The sequence below is a fragment of the Gossypium raimondii genome, chromosome 3, assembly GCF_025698545.1.
Source record: "Gossypium raimondii isolate GPD5lz chromosome 3, ASM2569854v1, whole genome shotgun sequence".
Taxonomy (NCBI): domain Eukaryota; kingdom Viridiplantae; phylum Streptophyta; class Magnoliopsida; order Malvales; family Malvaceae; genus Gossypium; species Gossypium raimondii.
Genome location: NC_068567.1, coordinates 58,838,245 through 58,853,671, shown reverse-complemented (window position 1 = coordinate 58,853,671; position 15,427 = coordinate 58,838,245). Strand labels below are relative to the sequence as shown.

Genomic DNA, 15,427 nt, shown 5'->3' with positions numbered 1-15,427 from the left:
AATGAAAGTATTTCGGCTTTTCCATAACAGCCAACACAATATTGCAAACAAAGTCGGCCAATTTTCTTCCTTCATTATCAATTCCTCTTGAGATAATGAGTTCTTGGTTAACTACATGTTCAGATTCGATGAAAAGAACATATTTATGATTGAATTAAGAATCACCGTCTTCCAAATTGCTTTTGAGAACTCACAATCTCGTATGGCAAGTAGGCTAGTCTTAATGGGAAATCCACAACGAACACAATAGCTTTCATTAGATATATGCCGGTGAGCCCGCTCCCATTAGTTAGAATTTCTTGTCACAACCACCATAGAAATACACAAACTCTTACACTTTCAACATAAATTTACATGGTTTAGTGGCTATATTATAACAAATCCATAATGTTAGTGTTTATATAGTAATTTTTTTTAAGTTCAGAATTTACCCCTTATTAAATGTTAATGTTGACACAGTAAAGGAGAGAGGACCAGGAAGGGTTTGGCTGTATAGGGAAGAAGGCTTCTCATCTCATGTGTGACATTGAAGGAAAGAGAGAGAAGATAACCAAAAACCCCCACGTTTGACTTCCTCTCTCTCTTTCTTTCTATCTTTCTATCTTCTTTGTTTTTTGTTCATATATCTTTCTTTATATCAATGTCCTTGCATGTTTGACATTCACATGAAACATTAACCCCTCTCATTCTCGCTCTTTTCTTTCTTGGATGCATTCCCAAACAATCCCAAGGTGTGTTCTCTTCTTCTTGTTTCTTGTTTCTGCTTCTTTTTCTTCTTATTGCTTCAATTGAGTCACTTTTTTTTGTTCAATTTTCCCTATTAATTCCATTTCTTGCTTCGTCTTTTAATGAGAAGTGTTGGATTTTAGTTACTGAGATTTTTTGGGTTTTTTTTTTCTTTCTAATTTCGAGATTTTTTGGGTTTTTTTTTTTTTTTTTCGAATTTCGTCTTGTTCGTTAAAGTTGACCAGCGGGTGAGTTTCTGGGGGAAAGAAAAACCGAATACTTTAACTAAAACTCAGTTCTCTTATCCCCTTTTATATATCATGAGATCGGAATTTGATCATTTCTTCTTGTATTTTGATTCTGCTTGAATTACTTCTTTTCTTAAAAGATGTTTTCTTTTTTGCCTTTGTTTACTTTCTTGCCAATTTCTTGTTCTGTTTCTTTGAATTTGTTAGTACGTGGATCAGTTCATTCATCTTGTATATAACTGATAAAAAAAATGGTTTAACGTAATGAAACCCTTGCATTTTCCCAGATCTTGATTAAAATGCCAATCCCATTTTTCATGCTTTGCAAATGCTGTCTGCAATTTTCTTGATCACTTCAATTCCAAATTTGGGAAAATGTCATCTCTACCTCTGGTAATGATTTCGTGGGAAAATATCACGGTTTCATCTTTTGATTTTTCCATTTTTTTTCTACTTATAAACTTCTTTATATTCTTGGGAACAAATATGAGTTACTAAATTTGTATCTCCCAATTTTTAACTCAAGAAGTTTCATGTTCATATTAGTTTTTACTTTTACATTACTTAAGCAGTATTTAGTTTCAAACTTCTGTTAATCAGATTACATGCTACTCTATTAATCCTAGTTATTGGTTATCGTCTGGATGCAGTTCATGCTCAAGTTCACTTCATTTCCTTACCAGCAATCTCGCCTCTAGAAATATTTTGTTTTGATGCAGCCAATGTTTTCACTTAAGATTTCAGTAATATAGCAAATTAAGCATGAGTTCTTTCTTAATTGATGTCTAGTTAACATTTAGCTTTTGCAAGTTGATTTAATGGTGCTTTACACTGTATTTGTAACATTTGAATAATTTTTTTCCTTTCAGGCTTGGCTAGTATCTTGAAGGCTTGGAACACTATTGAAAAAACTACTGTCTTGTTGTAAAGTGGTTGCTACCGACGATTGAAACACCAAACTGCTGGATGGTCTATTTGTTTGAAGACAGTTAGCAAAACTAAGATTCCTATAGGAAAGTGAATTATGACTTGGATGAATCTCCCAAATCGATACTTAATTGTCATTTTAACCTTTGTTAGCACTTGCGTTTGTTACATAGAACGCGTCGGCTTCTCTATAGCATACACAGTTGCAGCTGATGCTGCTGGGATTAACCAGTCAAGCAAAGGCACGATACTTTCCACATTCTACTATGGTTATGCTTGTTCTCAAGTGCCTGGAGGATGGGCTGCTCAAAAGATTGGGGGAAGGAAGGTTCTTCTGCTCTCGTTTGTATTATGGTCATTGACTTGTTTCTTGGTTCCGCTAGATCCTAATAGAGTCACAATCTTAGTCGTTGCTCGGTTGCTTGTTGGTGTAGCACAAGGTTTCATCTTCCCTTCAATCCACACTGTCTTAGCACAGTGGGTTCCGCCACATGAGAGATCGAGATCTGTTTCAATTACAACTTCTGGGATGTACCTAGGTGCAGCTATGGGGATGCTTTTCCTTCCAAGCCTGGTGAAGTTAAAAGGTCCCGAATCTGTATTTCTTGCAGAAGCAGCATTAGGTGTCCTCTGGTCTGTGCTTTGGTTTAAATATGCAACTGATCCCCCTCGATCTGAGCATCCAAAAGCCGCCGCTGCTGGATTTGGAGAGTCTTTGTTACCTACCGAAGCAAGTCCAAGGACAAAATTGGAGAATGGAGGAAGTACTGTCAAAGCAACCAAAATTCCATGGAAGAAGATTTTAATCAGCAGGCCAGTTTGGGCAATTGTGGTAAACAATTTCACATTCCACTATGCTCTTTACGTATTGATGAACTGGCTGCCTACATACTTCGAGCAGGGCCTCCAGCTGAGTCTTCAGGAAATGGGTTCTTCTAAGATGATGCCCTACTTAAACATGTTCTTATTCTCGAATATAGGTGGGATTGTCGCTGACCACTTGGTCACCAAAAGAGTGATGTCAGTGACTAAAACTAGGAAGTTCTTGAACACTGTAGGATTTATAGTTGCTTCGATTGCACTGTTAGCACTTCCGATCTTCAGAACATCTGGTGGAGCTATTTTATGTTCTTCAGTAGCACTCGGGTTCTTGGCACTTGGTAGAGCTGGTTTTGCAGTGAACCATATGGATATTGCACCTAGATATGCAGGAATTGTAATGGGTGTCTCAAACACAGCAGGTACTCTAGCTGGGATTATCGGGGTTGATATGACCGGTCGGCTTCTTGAAGCGGCTAAAATCGAATATTCAGGTCTATCCAGTCCTGAAAGCTGGAGAGCAGTGTTTTTCATTCCTGGATGGCTGTGCATATTCAGTTCTTTCATATTCTTGGTCTTCTCAACAGGGGAAAGGATTTTTGACTGAAACCAAGTCAATGTAAAACTTGTACTTTGTTTAACTGGTGAGGTTCAAGGGTTTCAACTGCAAATGTATCATTGTGATGGGAAGGGTATACTGAAATTCAGAAGACTATATAGAAGGTTCAAAGAAATTAACACAGAACAGTGGCCATTAGGAATCATTCTTTTATTGTTGTATGTGTTATTTTGGTTTATACAGTGAGTTCGATTTTTTGCAAATGGAATGATCATACATATTGAGATTGATTTGCAATGTGGCAGTTGTTTTGAAACCCCGAAATTCTTCTTGGTATCATGTAAACCAAACACGTTTTCCCCCATGAAATTCAATATTTTCTCTTTCACTTTAAATTTCATTATTATTGATGCTGCCGTCTGTCATAGGTTGTGCCTTACTTGAACGTGTGAGAATATTTAGATAAAAACATAGGTTAAATATATGAGCTTGGACAGAAATAAGACCCAATTTATAAATCGGTCAAGTCTTAGGTAAGTCATTTTAGGGCAAATGGTCAAGTTAGGCCTAGGTCAAAAATGACTTACTCGAAGCCTAGCCTGATTATAAATAATATTTTTTTTTTCTAAACTTATATTTCAAGTCTATATTTTTGTCCCAGCTCTCTCACATTTCAGACGGGCCTTTTGAGCCATGCCACCCATGGACATGTCTACTTATACTAATATAAAATTAAAGTAATTTTACTCTCTTTTATATATCATGATATGATTAATATTTTAACGATCTAATCATCATATTTTATATTTTATACATATAAATCATGCATGTCAAAATCAATATAATTTTAAAAATTTTAACTAATTATTTTATATAAAAAGGAATTTAATCGTTTGCTAAATATTAATATTTATATAATATTTTAAATTGATATAATAAAAAATATCGAATTCGTTGTTATTAATATTAATAAATTTAATGGTTGCTAAAATAAATTCTAATTAACTCGTGTGGTTAATCAGATGATAATTAAGCAAGCCTTGTGGTTAGCTTAGCAGTTAGCAGAGCTATTGGGGTGAGTATCTCTTTCAATCCAAAAGAATCTCCACAAATCCCACCACTGCCACTTTCAGTTTGTTTTCCTTTTAATTAAAACCCTAATTTCCCCAAAAGTTTCAACTTTCTGTAATGGCGATCTGCTTCCAATTTCAATCCCCTCTAAAACCCATTACCTTTCCTTTATCCACCACCAAAAGGGTCCCCATTTTCAAATGCAAAGCCTCGTTTTCCACCACCACTACTACAGAGCTCGAGCCTGTCTTCACCTCCGTCAAGTCCTTCGCTCCCGCCACGGTAGCCAATCTCGGCCCAGGTTTTGACTTCCTCGGCGCTGCCGTTGATGGTCTAGGCGACTTCGTTTCCCTCAGCATCGACCCTTCTGTCAGCCCCGGTCATGTCACCATCTCAGAGATCTCTGGGTCCTCTAAACTCTCTCCCAATCCTCTCTTCAACTGTGCCGGCATCGCTGCCATTGCCACTATGAAAATGTTGAATGTTCGCTCTTTCGGCCTTTCACTCAAACTCGAAAAGGGCTTACCTTTGGGCAGTGGACTCGGTTCCAGCGCCGCTTCCGCCGCCGCCGCTGCAGTGGCGGTCAACGAGCTCTTCGGTGCTAAACTCGGAGTTGATCAGCTGGTTCTCGCTGGGTTAGAATCCGAAGCTAAAGTTTCCGGCTATCACGCCGATAATATCGCTCCTGCAGTTATGGGTGGTTTCGTCCTAATCAAAAGCTACGATCCTCTAGAGTTAAAGCCCCTGATTTTCCCCCAGAATCAAGAACTGTTTTTCATCTTGGCCAGCCCGGAATTCGAGGCCCCCACCAAGAAAATGCGTGCGGCTTTGCCCGCCGAAATTGGGATGCCGCACCACGTCTGGAATTGCAGCCAAGCGGGTGCACTGGTAGCATCGGTGTTGGAGGGCGACGTCGTGGGGTTAGGGAAAGCATTGTCGTCGGACAAGATCGTGGAGCCTAAACGAGCACCCCTGATTCCGGGGATGGAAGCTGTGAAGAAGGCGGCTATCAAGGCCGGAGCTTTCGGGTGTACTATTAGTGGTGCTGGGCCGACGGCGGTGGCTGTGATAGACAATGAAGAGCAAGGGAAGAAGATTGGGCAAAAAATGGTGGATGCGTTTTTAGAAGAAGGGCATTTGAGATCGGTGGCAATGGTTAAAAAGCTGGATAGAGTTGGGGCTAGGCTTATTGAAGGTGTCCCCAGATGATAGTGATGATCAATAGCAGAATCACAGGTCTCTCTTTTCCTTTTTGTTTTTTGTTTTTTGTTTTTTGTTTCGAACTGAGGAAAGCTTTGAATCATAATTATGGGATCTTAATATTTGCCTTTTGATTTCGAGAATTGTTAGTTTAGTTGTTTGCCTATACGTTGAGCTTTAATAAACCCAGAGATCTTTATGGTGTTTACATTATTATGTCTTGCAAACATATATACTATGGTGATCAAACATATACTGGAATTGAAAAGGAATATGAACTATGAACAAAGATCAAAACTTTCAGTTTCCCAATATGCCTGCTTTGAGCCGATGGAACTTTGAAGAAGACAGGCAAAATCCCAAAGGCAAAAAAAGAAGAAGAAAGGCTGTTTGTAGCAGCCATCTTCAAGCTTATACTGTGTTATTTAGGTGCAAAAGCATGTCCAATGTGTTAAGGCAGGGGCTTTCGGCTGTACCACTGGCTGTGGCTGACAATGAAGAAAAGGGAAAGGAGATTGGCCATAGGATGGTGTTAGCTTTTCTTAAAGAAGTGTGGCAATGGTTAAAAGGCTCGACAGAGTTGGCTCTAGAGGCTTATTGACAGTCCCAGATGATCAATAGCAGAATATGGGGTCTTTCTTTTCATATTTTAATTTTTGTTGTGAGGAAAGCTATGAATAATGATTATGGGATCTTAATATTTTTGCCTTTGCTTTAAAAAATGGTAGCCTATACGATGAGCTTTGATGAATAACAAAATAAACTCAGAGATCATCATGATCTTCACAATATGTCTTAAATGTATACACAATGCTTAAAAAAGAAAAGAAAAAACACAGTAAACTTTCGAACAGATAATTCACCAAACTCGGTTGTTTTTAGCAGTTAGAATAACCCGTGTTTTTAGCAGTTATAGCCTGCTTTGATCCAACGGAAAAGAATTCCGTGATGACTTCAAGAGGCATGCCTTTGGTTTCTGGAACTTTTAAAAACACAAACACAAATGATGCAAGGCACACGGTTCCAAACATCCCAAAGACACCGGCAAGACCTATGGTTTTGAGCAACACCGGTAGTGAATATGCGACAATGATGTTAGAAATCCAGTAAACAAGGGAAACTATGGCAATGCAGGTGCCACGAACTCGTGTTGGGAAGATCTCCGCACAGAGAATGCTGGGAATAGGCCCGAACCCCATGACGTATACACAGCAGGAGAGCACGACACTAACAGTTGAGATTGCTGAACGCACAACACTCCCCATTTTCACAAAGCTTCCTATGACTAAGATGAAAAGACATAATGCCAGGAGCGGGACTGTGATGAGTAGTAACCTCCTGCAGAAAGAGGGAACAAGGAACCATAGTAAAAATATGAGAAGAGATCAAACAACAGAGGGAAACAGTCTGAACCAGCAGGTCAATGTCAAACTTCTTTGCAACTTTACATTAAAGTAGCTTCTAGAATGTGTGCATGCATGTCCAGGGACCTGACGCGCATCAATATATATATTTCAAATAGAAGCTAAGACCTGCATAGCCTTACATTTCGTATTATTAACTCTATTGCTGCAGTAAAACCTGAACAATTTTCGGCATTTCTCGGTTCTTTTTCATTAAGTTATGGACTATATTACTTTGGTAAGTTACTTAGGGAAACCATATTGTCCATGAGCCATCCAGTCAAACCTGACTCAACAGTGATGCTTATGTATGGCATAATCCAATGGAATCACATTAGCAGTCAAACTTCATTTTCTATACCATCAAATAGACACTAATAATCAACAAATCCACCATCATATTATCGGCACATTTGTGACAGTAACTCCAATTTTGCCAGTAGAAACGTGTGCTGATATCTTGTGTTTTAAATTCCTTGTTGCACAGATATCTTGTGTTTTAGGGTAAGGCTTTGTTGTCATTCAAACGGAACTTTAAAAAAAAATAAAGAACAAATTTACCTTCTACCAGCAACATCCACAAACCGCATGACAACGGTTATACTAGGAAGCATCAAAAAGGTCGTAACGCAGCTGATAAGCAGTGATGCAGAAGATGAACTGAGGCCAGTGTTTGAAAGAAGGCCTCTAACTCCTGCCAGTTCAAGAATTTCGGGAATGTAGTACAAAATGCTGCTCATACCAGAGAACTGCATTTTAAAAAGAAAGAGAAGGAGGATCTTCAATGAGCAAGTGGCTCCAAAGAAGGAAAATATTTTTGCTACAATACGTATACAACGTTGACAGTAATGCATCAAACTCCACTTCAAGGTATAAGTTTGGAAAAGATTATGCCACATTACCTGCTGGAGCATTTCAATTCCCACACCTACTACCAAAGCATGCTTGACTCCTGGTTCAAGAAGATCATTCCAACTTGGTCCCTTCGCAGCTTCAGCTGGATGAACTATAGCTGGTCCAACCGGATGCTGCTTCATAAGCTCCTTGGAATAAAGAGCTGGATGACTCACCAAAGCAGCAGCTGGGACATAGTCGTAGCCTGCAAGGACATCAGCACGAGATGGAGAAACTATTGACCTCTGCCTCAATCCAGGTACACTCTCTTCGTGCATATAGATTCTTTGAAATCCCCCTTCTCTTTCAGACCATTTCCATGCTAGCTGCCAACCACCACCAATCCCCATGCTACCAAGAGATTCTCCAGCATTTGTAAGAAATGGACCCTGAAGTCTCGCGCTTGTGACACTTTCCTGGGCAGTTGGAACCATGTCCTTCTCCGCACTGGCCTGCCAAGAGATCAAAGGAGTCCGCAAATTGTCATCAGAGTCATCAGATTGCTCGTCATCGCTCTCTCTGGTAACACTCTCCTCATCAGACTCTTCAGCTCTAACTTGGTGACCTCCCAAACCAGAGAAGCTGCTAACAAATGGAAAAAGTGTACTTCGCGGCACACTTCCTGCTTCAGAAAGCTTCTCATGGGCACTTCCCAGGAGTGCGACAAGAGGATCCACAAGCCCAAGAGGACTCTGAGCTACGCTTGGTTGCTGAGACAAAAGTTGCTGAGACAAAAGACCAAAACTTTTCTGTCCAGTGACAGGTTTGGCCGTCCAGGAAAGACCTTCTTCAGGTCCATATAACTTGATTCTATCTTTTCCGGCAGTATCAGGATATTTAGAATCCCGACTGATGGAACTAATGAGGTACTCCTCTATTGATGTTTCACCTCCAACACCAAGCCCCTCAACTAGCAAAGCCATCTCACCTGTTCATCTAAATAATATCAACAAGATGTATCGTATTCATCATATGCAGAGACTAATAGCCTTTGAGAAGCCCCTATTTTGTGTGCACACATGAACTCATAAATGGAAACACAACACAAACTCAGTGGCAAGTACAATGTGCATAAAGGTAGTAAAGGAACACTGGAACATAAAAGGAGTGAATGCAATCCAACTAACCAGAAACATCTTCCCTGCCGCGTATCCTTTGCAAAACCTTCCTTGCTTCGCTCATTCGACCTTTACTTACTAGCCATCTTGGTGATTCAGGCAAGAAGAATACGGTTAATGCTAAGTATACGAGGGAAGGAATAGAAAGAACTCCAAGCATCAATCTCCAATTTGGTAATGTTGTTAACGACATACCAAAAACCATGCAATATGAAAGAAACATCCCAAGGCAACCAGAAAACAGCGGAAGGGTATTCAAGAATCCCCTTATTTCTGGTGGTGCCGTCTCGGATATATAAATCGGGATCAAAGTTACGGCCAATCCAATCCCTAATCCATCCAAAAGTCTTGCCAAAAGTAAGGTGGGAACATTAGGAGCCCATAACATTACAATACCACTAAGAAAATAAAGGAGGGATGAAATAATTAGGATGGGACGGCGGCCTAGCCAGTCTGACAAGCTTCCTGAACATGTAGTAATGCAGGTAGCTCCAATGAGAGACATTGCTACAATTAGGCCTTCTATTGCTGGTTCACTCTCCAATTTAAACTCTTTCTTTATGTACATAACGGCACCTACAGCATGAAATTCAAAGAGGATAACTAATTAATGAATCTGAAGTGATAGCCAAATCACACATGCTTCACATTGAAACTTCAAGTCAATTATGTTTACCATAGATCAGTGACATGTGAAACTGAACCTTTTAGTCTAAAAGAGTGAAGTTCACATATATTGCACTACATATATATAGTAATTCATGAAACTAATTAAGAACTATAAAGAAGTAAATTACCAGCAATGGTGGCACTATCCCATCCTTGCAATAAGTTACCAATAGTTGCTGTAAGAGCTACAAGCACAGCTCCACTCATTTTCACAGAAAACAAAAATCCCCAATCCTCTCAAAAGTTAGTAGTAAACAATGTAACCCTGAAAGTGAAACAAAACAATCTACATCGTGGATCAAAATAATAAACCCAATGTACCCATATCCAATTTGAAACACACAAAAAAAAAAATTTACCTAGGGAAGCAAAGGCAGTAATACAAACACCCCTGCAAGTTGCCATCACAGCATTTAGCGTCAAACAAAATATACAATGATATACCAAATGAAAATTAAAAAACAAAAAAAATACCCATCAACAATAAGAGCAAAATTAGTTCTTACAGCCCCCCTTTGACAAGTTCCTTGCTGTGCCTAAAGAGAGAGCAGTTTGCAGATACTACGAAAACATGTGGGGGAACTTTGAGTGGCAAGATTTTATTACGAAAACAGTTTATCCTAGGAAAAACATAAAGGGGATTGTCTAATCAACGAAAAAGTGACCTTGACGAATCATGGGTACGATTGCCAGGCTCCAATAAACGCCATTATTGATCTTTTTGCAGATCCGAAGCTTGAGGGTCTTCTTCTTCGACTTATTATAACGTGTCCACGTAAAGATCTTTTAAGGTATATCATTCAATCCCATGTGTGAATCCATTAAATATAAGTTGTATGTAATTGTTTTCTTGTTGAAGTCGGAAAAAGAAAATAATAATAATTAAGTGCTAAAAACTAAAAAACTACTTTATGAGAATTGAATTTATTTATTAATAATATTTAATAAAAATTTGTATTCGTATTAAAATATTTTTACTTTTTATAATTAATTTTCAAATTAGAATTATATACAAATTAAAATTAAGATTTAAAGTTATAGATAAATTCATCTAAGTTATTAACATTCATATTTGATAAATTAAAAGTATGTTTTATCTTTGCAAAGAAAATAAATATTAGCTGTGGAATGGGCTGAGCCCTCGATAACAAAAAGCCTAGGTTTAAACCTCACCGGCCCAACACTGCTTAGCTGATTTAATAAATCCTACGTCTAATTTTCGAACGTATTTTTAAGACAAACCAATGTTTTCAAAAATCCAATTCTTGGTCCAACTTATTACGTTATCGATTTAATCAATTCGATCAGTTTATTTGATTTAATTGAATAAATTGTCAAAAAATCATGACAATTTATATATATTAAAAGAATCGATTTTTTAGTTCTGTTCGAAACAATTTGTAAGTCAATTAATCCAATCCTTCATTCTAAATCCGTATCTGGTATTCTCGATCTAACCAGGCCGATAGTTAAACTGGTTATACCATATATTTTTTGTACGACTTATTAAATAAATTTTAAAAAAACGATTCAACTATTGATTCAACCAACTTTTAAGCTCAATTCAACCAGTTTTGAGTGGTTCATGAATCGACTAATCTAACCCCTTTTTTTTGGGCCGATACTCCAATAAGTTCCCTACCCAATCAGTCGGTCCATGTAACACCTCTTAACCTAAACTCGAGTAAAGAATATTACATTTCAAGCCAAACACTTCACTCAAGGACCAAATAAGCCATCCAAAATATCACAATTTCATTTTATAACTAATGACCACAATGTACTTAGTACATTTCCACTTGAACTAAACTCGGCACTATTTAACTTTCACATTCATACTAATTGAAATCTTAATTACATGTCACTCTAATGTCCATAATTCAAGTACTTAATTTGCAAACCTTGCTTTGATGAGATGTGATTTGAATTGCCTCGATTGAACTCTTTACACACGATTACTTCCTGCACACTACACGTTTAAAAGCAACGCGTTAAACTTCATGAAAGTTTAGTAACATTATCTAAGTATTTAACCTTAATTTAACATTAATATCATTAAATTACATTAGTTCATTTTTGGAAAGATATATCAATTAACTAATACATGTAACATGTTTATAAATAATTTTGTCACTCACCAGTTATCTCACTTTTCATTTTCTTTACTCATCACCTCTTCACTTGTTATTTTCTCCACTTAGCCCTTAGTAAATGATGGAGAACCGAGAAGGATGCATGTAATAAATTGGAGCATAAAAGTGCTAGAAAACCCCAACACCAAAATGCAAGTAACACAGGCACAGGAGTGCGAATAACACAAGAGAGTTCAAGTATTCCTATGGTATGTCTGATAAGCTATAAAAGTAACATATTTTAATCTCATTCTTAATGCATTTTTGGATGATTAATTATGTAAATTAGTGAATTTGATGCTTCTAATCTTTTAAATTCATGTTTCTATACTTAGGAGAGCACTAGGGAGTGAAAGGAGCGAAAAACGAGTCAAAATCGAATAAATAGAGCTGTTTCTAGGGAATGAAACCTATGATGAATCTTATTATTTAATTTCTGTTTTTACGCGATAAATACTTGATTCTTGTTCTCATTTATGTATGCTTAATTCGTGTTTTAATATTTTTAAGATATTAATTCATGTTTAATGTGCTTCTTTCAGTGGAGCAAAAGTCTCTGTTTAAGAGTAGATCTAGCATAATTGAGTGGAGTTGCATGCAATCCTAGAAATAAGACAACATAAATCTACCGAATTAGAGTCAAATCTAATAGGGAAATCCATAGATCGAGTTAATGCGACAATAGGGGTTTTAATTAGACAGATATTTCAATTAATCAACCTAGAGTCAGTTGTTCTTACTCTTGAAAGAGATATTAACATAATTTAAGAATTTCTAAGGATCAAGACACAAGTAAATAAATCGTTTAAATTCAGATTCATAATAATAAGTGAAGTCTAGATGGATTCTTTCCTAGGTATAGTCTATCTCATTGGTATCTTCAATTATTTTCCTATTTTATTCTCTATTGCGTTTAGTAATTTTAGATTAAAAACAAACACTCTAATTTGACGGATAAATAATAGAAAAACAGTAATTACTAGTTCTTTTAGTCCTCGTGAATACGATATTCCCTACTCACCTTAACTATACTATTGTTCGATAGGTGCGCTTGCCTTAATCGTATTTATAATTAGTTTAGTGACCATCAATGTCAATTTTATCCCACTGATTCTACCTTGTTTAAAAGGGCCATTACACGATTTCATTCACTTATGCAGATTTCTTTTTAAACTCTTTTTACGATTATACTTCACTTTCCAAGTATCCTCACAAATAATTCTTATCATTTTATACTTGCAAAATACACATAATATTTTCCTTCATAATCATATATATTTAATTAAGTTTTCAAACCACTCGATTTACAATTATTCCATAAATCTTAATGATTAGCTTTCAAAACATTTTTATTTATATCTCATACATTGAAATTGATAATCAAGTTTTATCTTCTCACTAATATAGGTTTTTCTTATAAAAGATCCTCTCGTTTTTACTGCTAGACAACTTTTATAGACTTTCTTCCATTGAAAAATATTTATCTTTTAATACATAATTAGTATAATATTTTATTTGTTTCTCTTGAAAATGAACTCATTAAGATTTTAGATATATAAATTACATAAATTAATTCCTTTTATACAATTAAATTTAATGAATTTTCAAAGTGAAAACAGGAGAGCCTGAAATCATCTGACCAAAATTTATTCTAAATGATTACATCGTTTCTTCTATATAAAACTAGAAACTAGACCCACTAATATTTCTGAGCATCTAAAACTCTGTTTCTAATTCAGTCTATTCAGTTTTTGATAAATCTTTGAAGTCGGACCATTGCTGCAACTTGCATATCATGTACACATAAACTTATTCATACTTCCATCTTTCATCTCCCTTAACACATCACTTACTAACTTTAATTCTCATAATTTCTAGACATCAACTCTCATGAAGTCCTTTACACTAATATTATTTTTAATTAAATTCACATACACCGCACTTATTTCATCACATAATTCAATTTAGTCCTTTGAAAATAAGCAGAACTCTAGAAGTACAAAAAATTACTCTTTCATCTCTACTTCAATAAATCACAAAATTCACAAGAGAACTCTTGATCTCTTACCTTGTCACCTTGACTTCTTACACTTTCTTAACTTTCTCCCACCTCCATCCATGAATTCATGAATTCTATCTTCAAAACTAAACTTTTGATACTGCTAGACACTTCACCCTGGAAATTCACTTAGAAATAAAAGATTTTGGGTGGAAAGTATGAAATTAGATGGAGAGGGACTAATTTGTAGGAAAATCAAAGTTTTCTCTTTTCCTTCAAGCTATGGATGTGTGATGCGTGGATGAGTGAAGAAAATTCTTCATTCTTCTCTTTTTATATCGTAAAATAATATAAAATAAAATATCTTATAACAATAACCTCAATCCAATGGCTAATATTTCATCTCACTTTCCATCATAATCCAAGGGCTCATATTGTGCCAACATTTCATTAATTAATAATTATATTTAATAATAAATATATTTATCTTTGATCCAATGACCTGTATCAAATCCTTCCTTATAAGGTAAATCCGTTGGCTCAAATTCAACACACATGTCCAATGGCATTTTGGTGATTTTATCAAAAATGTCTCACTTGCAAAATAATCATTTTGCCCTATCAATTTTTAATATTTACAATTGAGCCATTCTCACTTTTAATATAATTATAACTTTGGTCCCTCAAATTTTCCAATTTTTTATTTAATCCCTCAACTTTTTCAATATTTATGATTTGACCCATTTATTTTTCACTTATTTATAATTTAGTCTATATCTCAAATTAATATCTCACAACATACTACTCATTTCAACTTCCTTAGGTATCCAATACCCTTCTCTACTATTACTGATGTATCACATTTCTTTTAATTGAGAAATTTCACTATGCATATTCCCAATAAAACTCATCACTTATTAGCACAGTGATTTTAGGGATGTTATAGCCCGACTTAAACAACATTGGACAAACCGTAAAATGCAATGGAAAGAAGTAAAATAATATCTAAAACCGGCAAATTAAGTTTGATGATAGATTTTACTTTGGTTTTTTGGTAAGGTTGTTTGAACTGGATCGGGAACTGGCTAGGAGCATTGAAACTATTGACCCAAAGACCAGTATGGGCTAGTTGAATCGGATTTTTAATATATATTTATTTTTTAATGATGTTTTACTGATTTACTTAATCAAATTAGATGAACTGATTAGACCAACAAATCAGTTCAACTATCGATCTGTTTTTGAAAACTTTACTTCCGAAGCTGACTTCATTAGTTTCCAAGATTCACATGTTTTGGAACTGTAAATCTTGGAAGGATTCCAAGTCAAGGAAAGGTGAAAAGCTTTTAGTAATGGCAGCTTACGATTGTTTAAGACAGAAGAGTGGGCAACTTCATTTGTTTGGAGATTTTGGTCAGGTTTTGGCAACTTCACTGACTTGGTGTTCAATGTGGCTGACTGCATCTGCATGCATATTTGTTGTTTATGACATAAGCTCGTTGAATACTCAATTTTTACACTGTTGTCGTCTCTTGGCTTCCATCCTCAATTCCAAGTTTGAAGTTTGAACACATCGGACTCTGCAATATTTAGGACTCAAACTTTGCGGTTTCAACACATGGACTTTCGCCATTTTATCTTTTTTAAAATAATATTCACACG

The 15,427-nt window shown here is 36.1% G+C and overlaps 3 protein-coding genes across 11 annotated transcripts; 2 read left to right on the top strand and 1 right to left on the bottom strand.

Annotated features, from left to right (window-relative positions):
* Positions 1-471: 471 nt before the first annotated feature.
* On the top strand, positions 472-3,667 carry LOC105795035 (probable anion transporter 5). 2 transcript variants are annotated; one of them, XM_012624473.2, is made up of 2 exons: positions 472-731; positions 1,844-3,667. In XM_012624473.2, exon 2 carries the CDS (start codon positions 1,999-2,001, stop codon positions 3,325-3,327), a length of 1,329 nt encoding a protein of 442 aa, XP_012479927.1. In that variant the 5' UTR covers positions 472-731; positions 1,844-1,998; the 3' UTR covers positions 3,328-3,667. The 2 variants fall into 2 exon arrangements, with proteins under 2 accessions (XP_012479927.1, XP_012479928.1); XM_012624474.2 differs by lacking the exon at positions 472-731 and adding an exon at positions 950-1,367.
* Positions 3,668-4,332: 665 nt separating this feature from the next.
* Positions 4,333-5,758, top strand: LOC105795032 (homoserine kinase). The gene has a single exon (XM_012624472.2). The coding sequence runs from the start codon at positions 4,468-4,470 to the stop codon at positions 5,557-5,559; it is 1,092 nt and encodes a 363-aa protein (XP_012479926.1). The 5' UTR covers positions 4,333-4,467; the 3' UTR covers positions 5,560-5,758.
* Positions 5,759-6,292: 534 nt separating this feature from the next.
* On the bottom strand, positions 6,293-14,075 carry LOC105795031 (monosaccharide-sensing protein 2). 8 transcript variants are annotated; one of them, XM_012624464.2, is made up of 8 exons: positions 13,835-14,075; positions 11,536-11,603; positions 9,994-10,025; positions 9,763-9,920; positions 8,975-9,541; positions 7,856-8,775; positions 7,515-7,702; positions 6,293-6,888 (listed from the first exon to the last, which is right to left on the bottom strand). In XM_012624464.2, exons 4-8 carry the CDS (start codon positions 9,839-9,841, stop codon positions 6,429-6,431), a joined length of 2,214 nt encoding a protein of 737 aa, XP_012479918.1. In that variant the 5' UTR covers positions 9,842-9,920; positions 9,994-10,025; positions 11,536-11,603; positions 13,835-14,075; the 3' UTR covers positions 6,293-6,428. The 8 variants fall into 8 exon arrangements, with proteins under 8 accessions (XP_012479918.1, XP_012479917.1, XP_012479924.1 ...); XM_012624463.2 differs by having other exon boundaries at positions 9,763-9,899; XM_012624470.2 differs by lacking the exons at positions 11,536-11,603; positions 13,835-14,075 and adding an exon at positions 10,109-10,445.
* Positions 14,076-15,427: the final 1,352 nt, after the last annotated feature.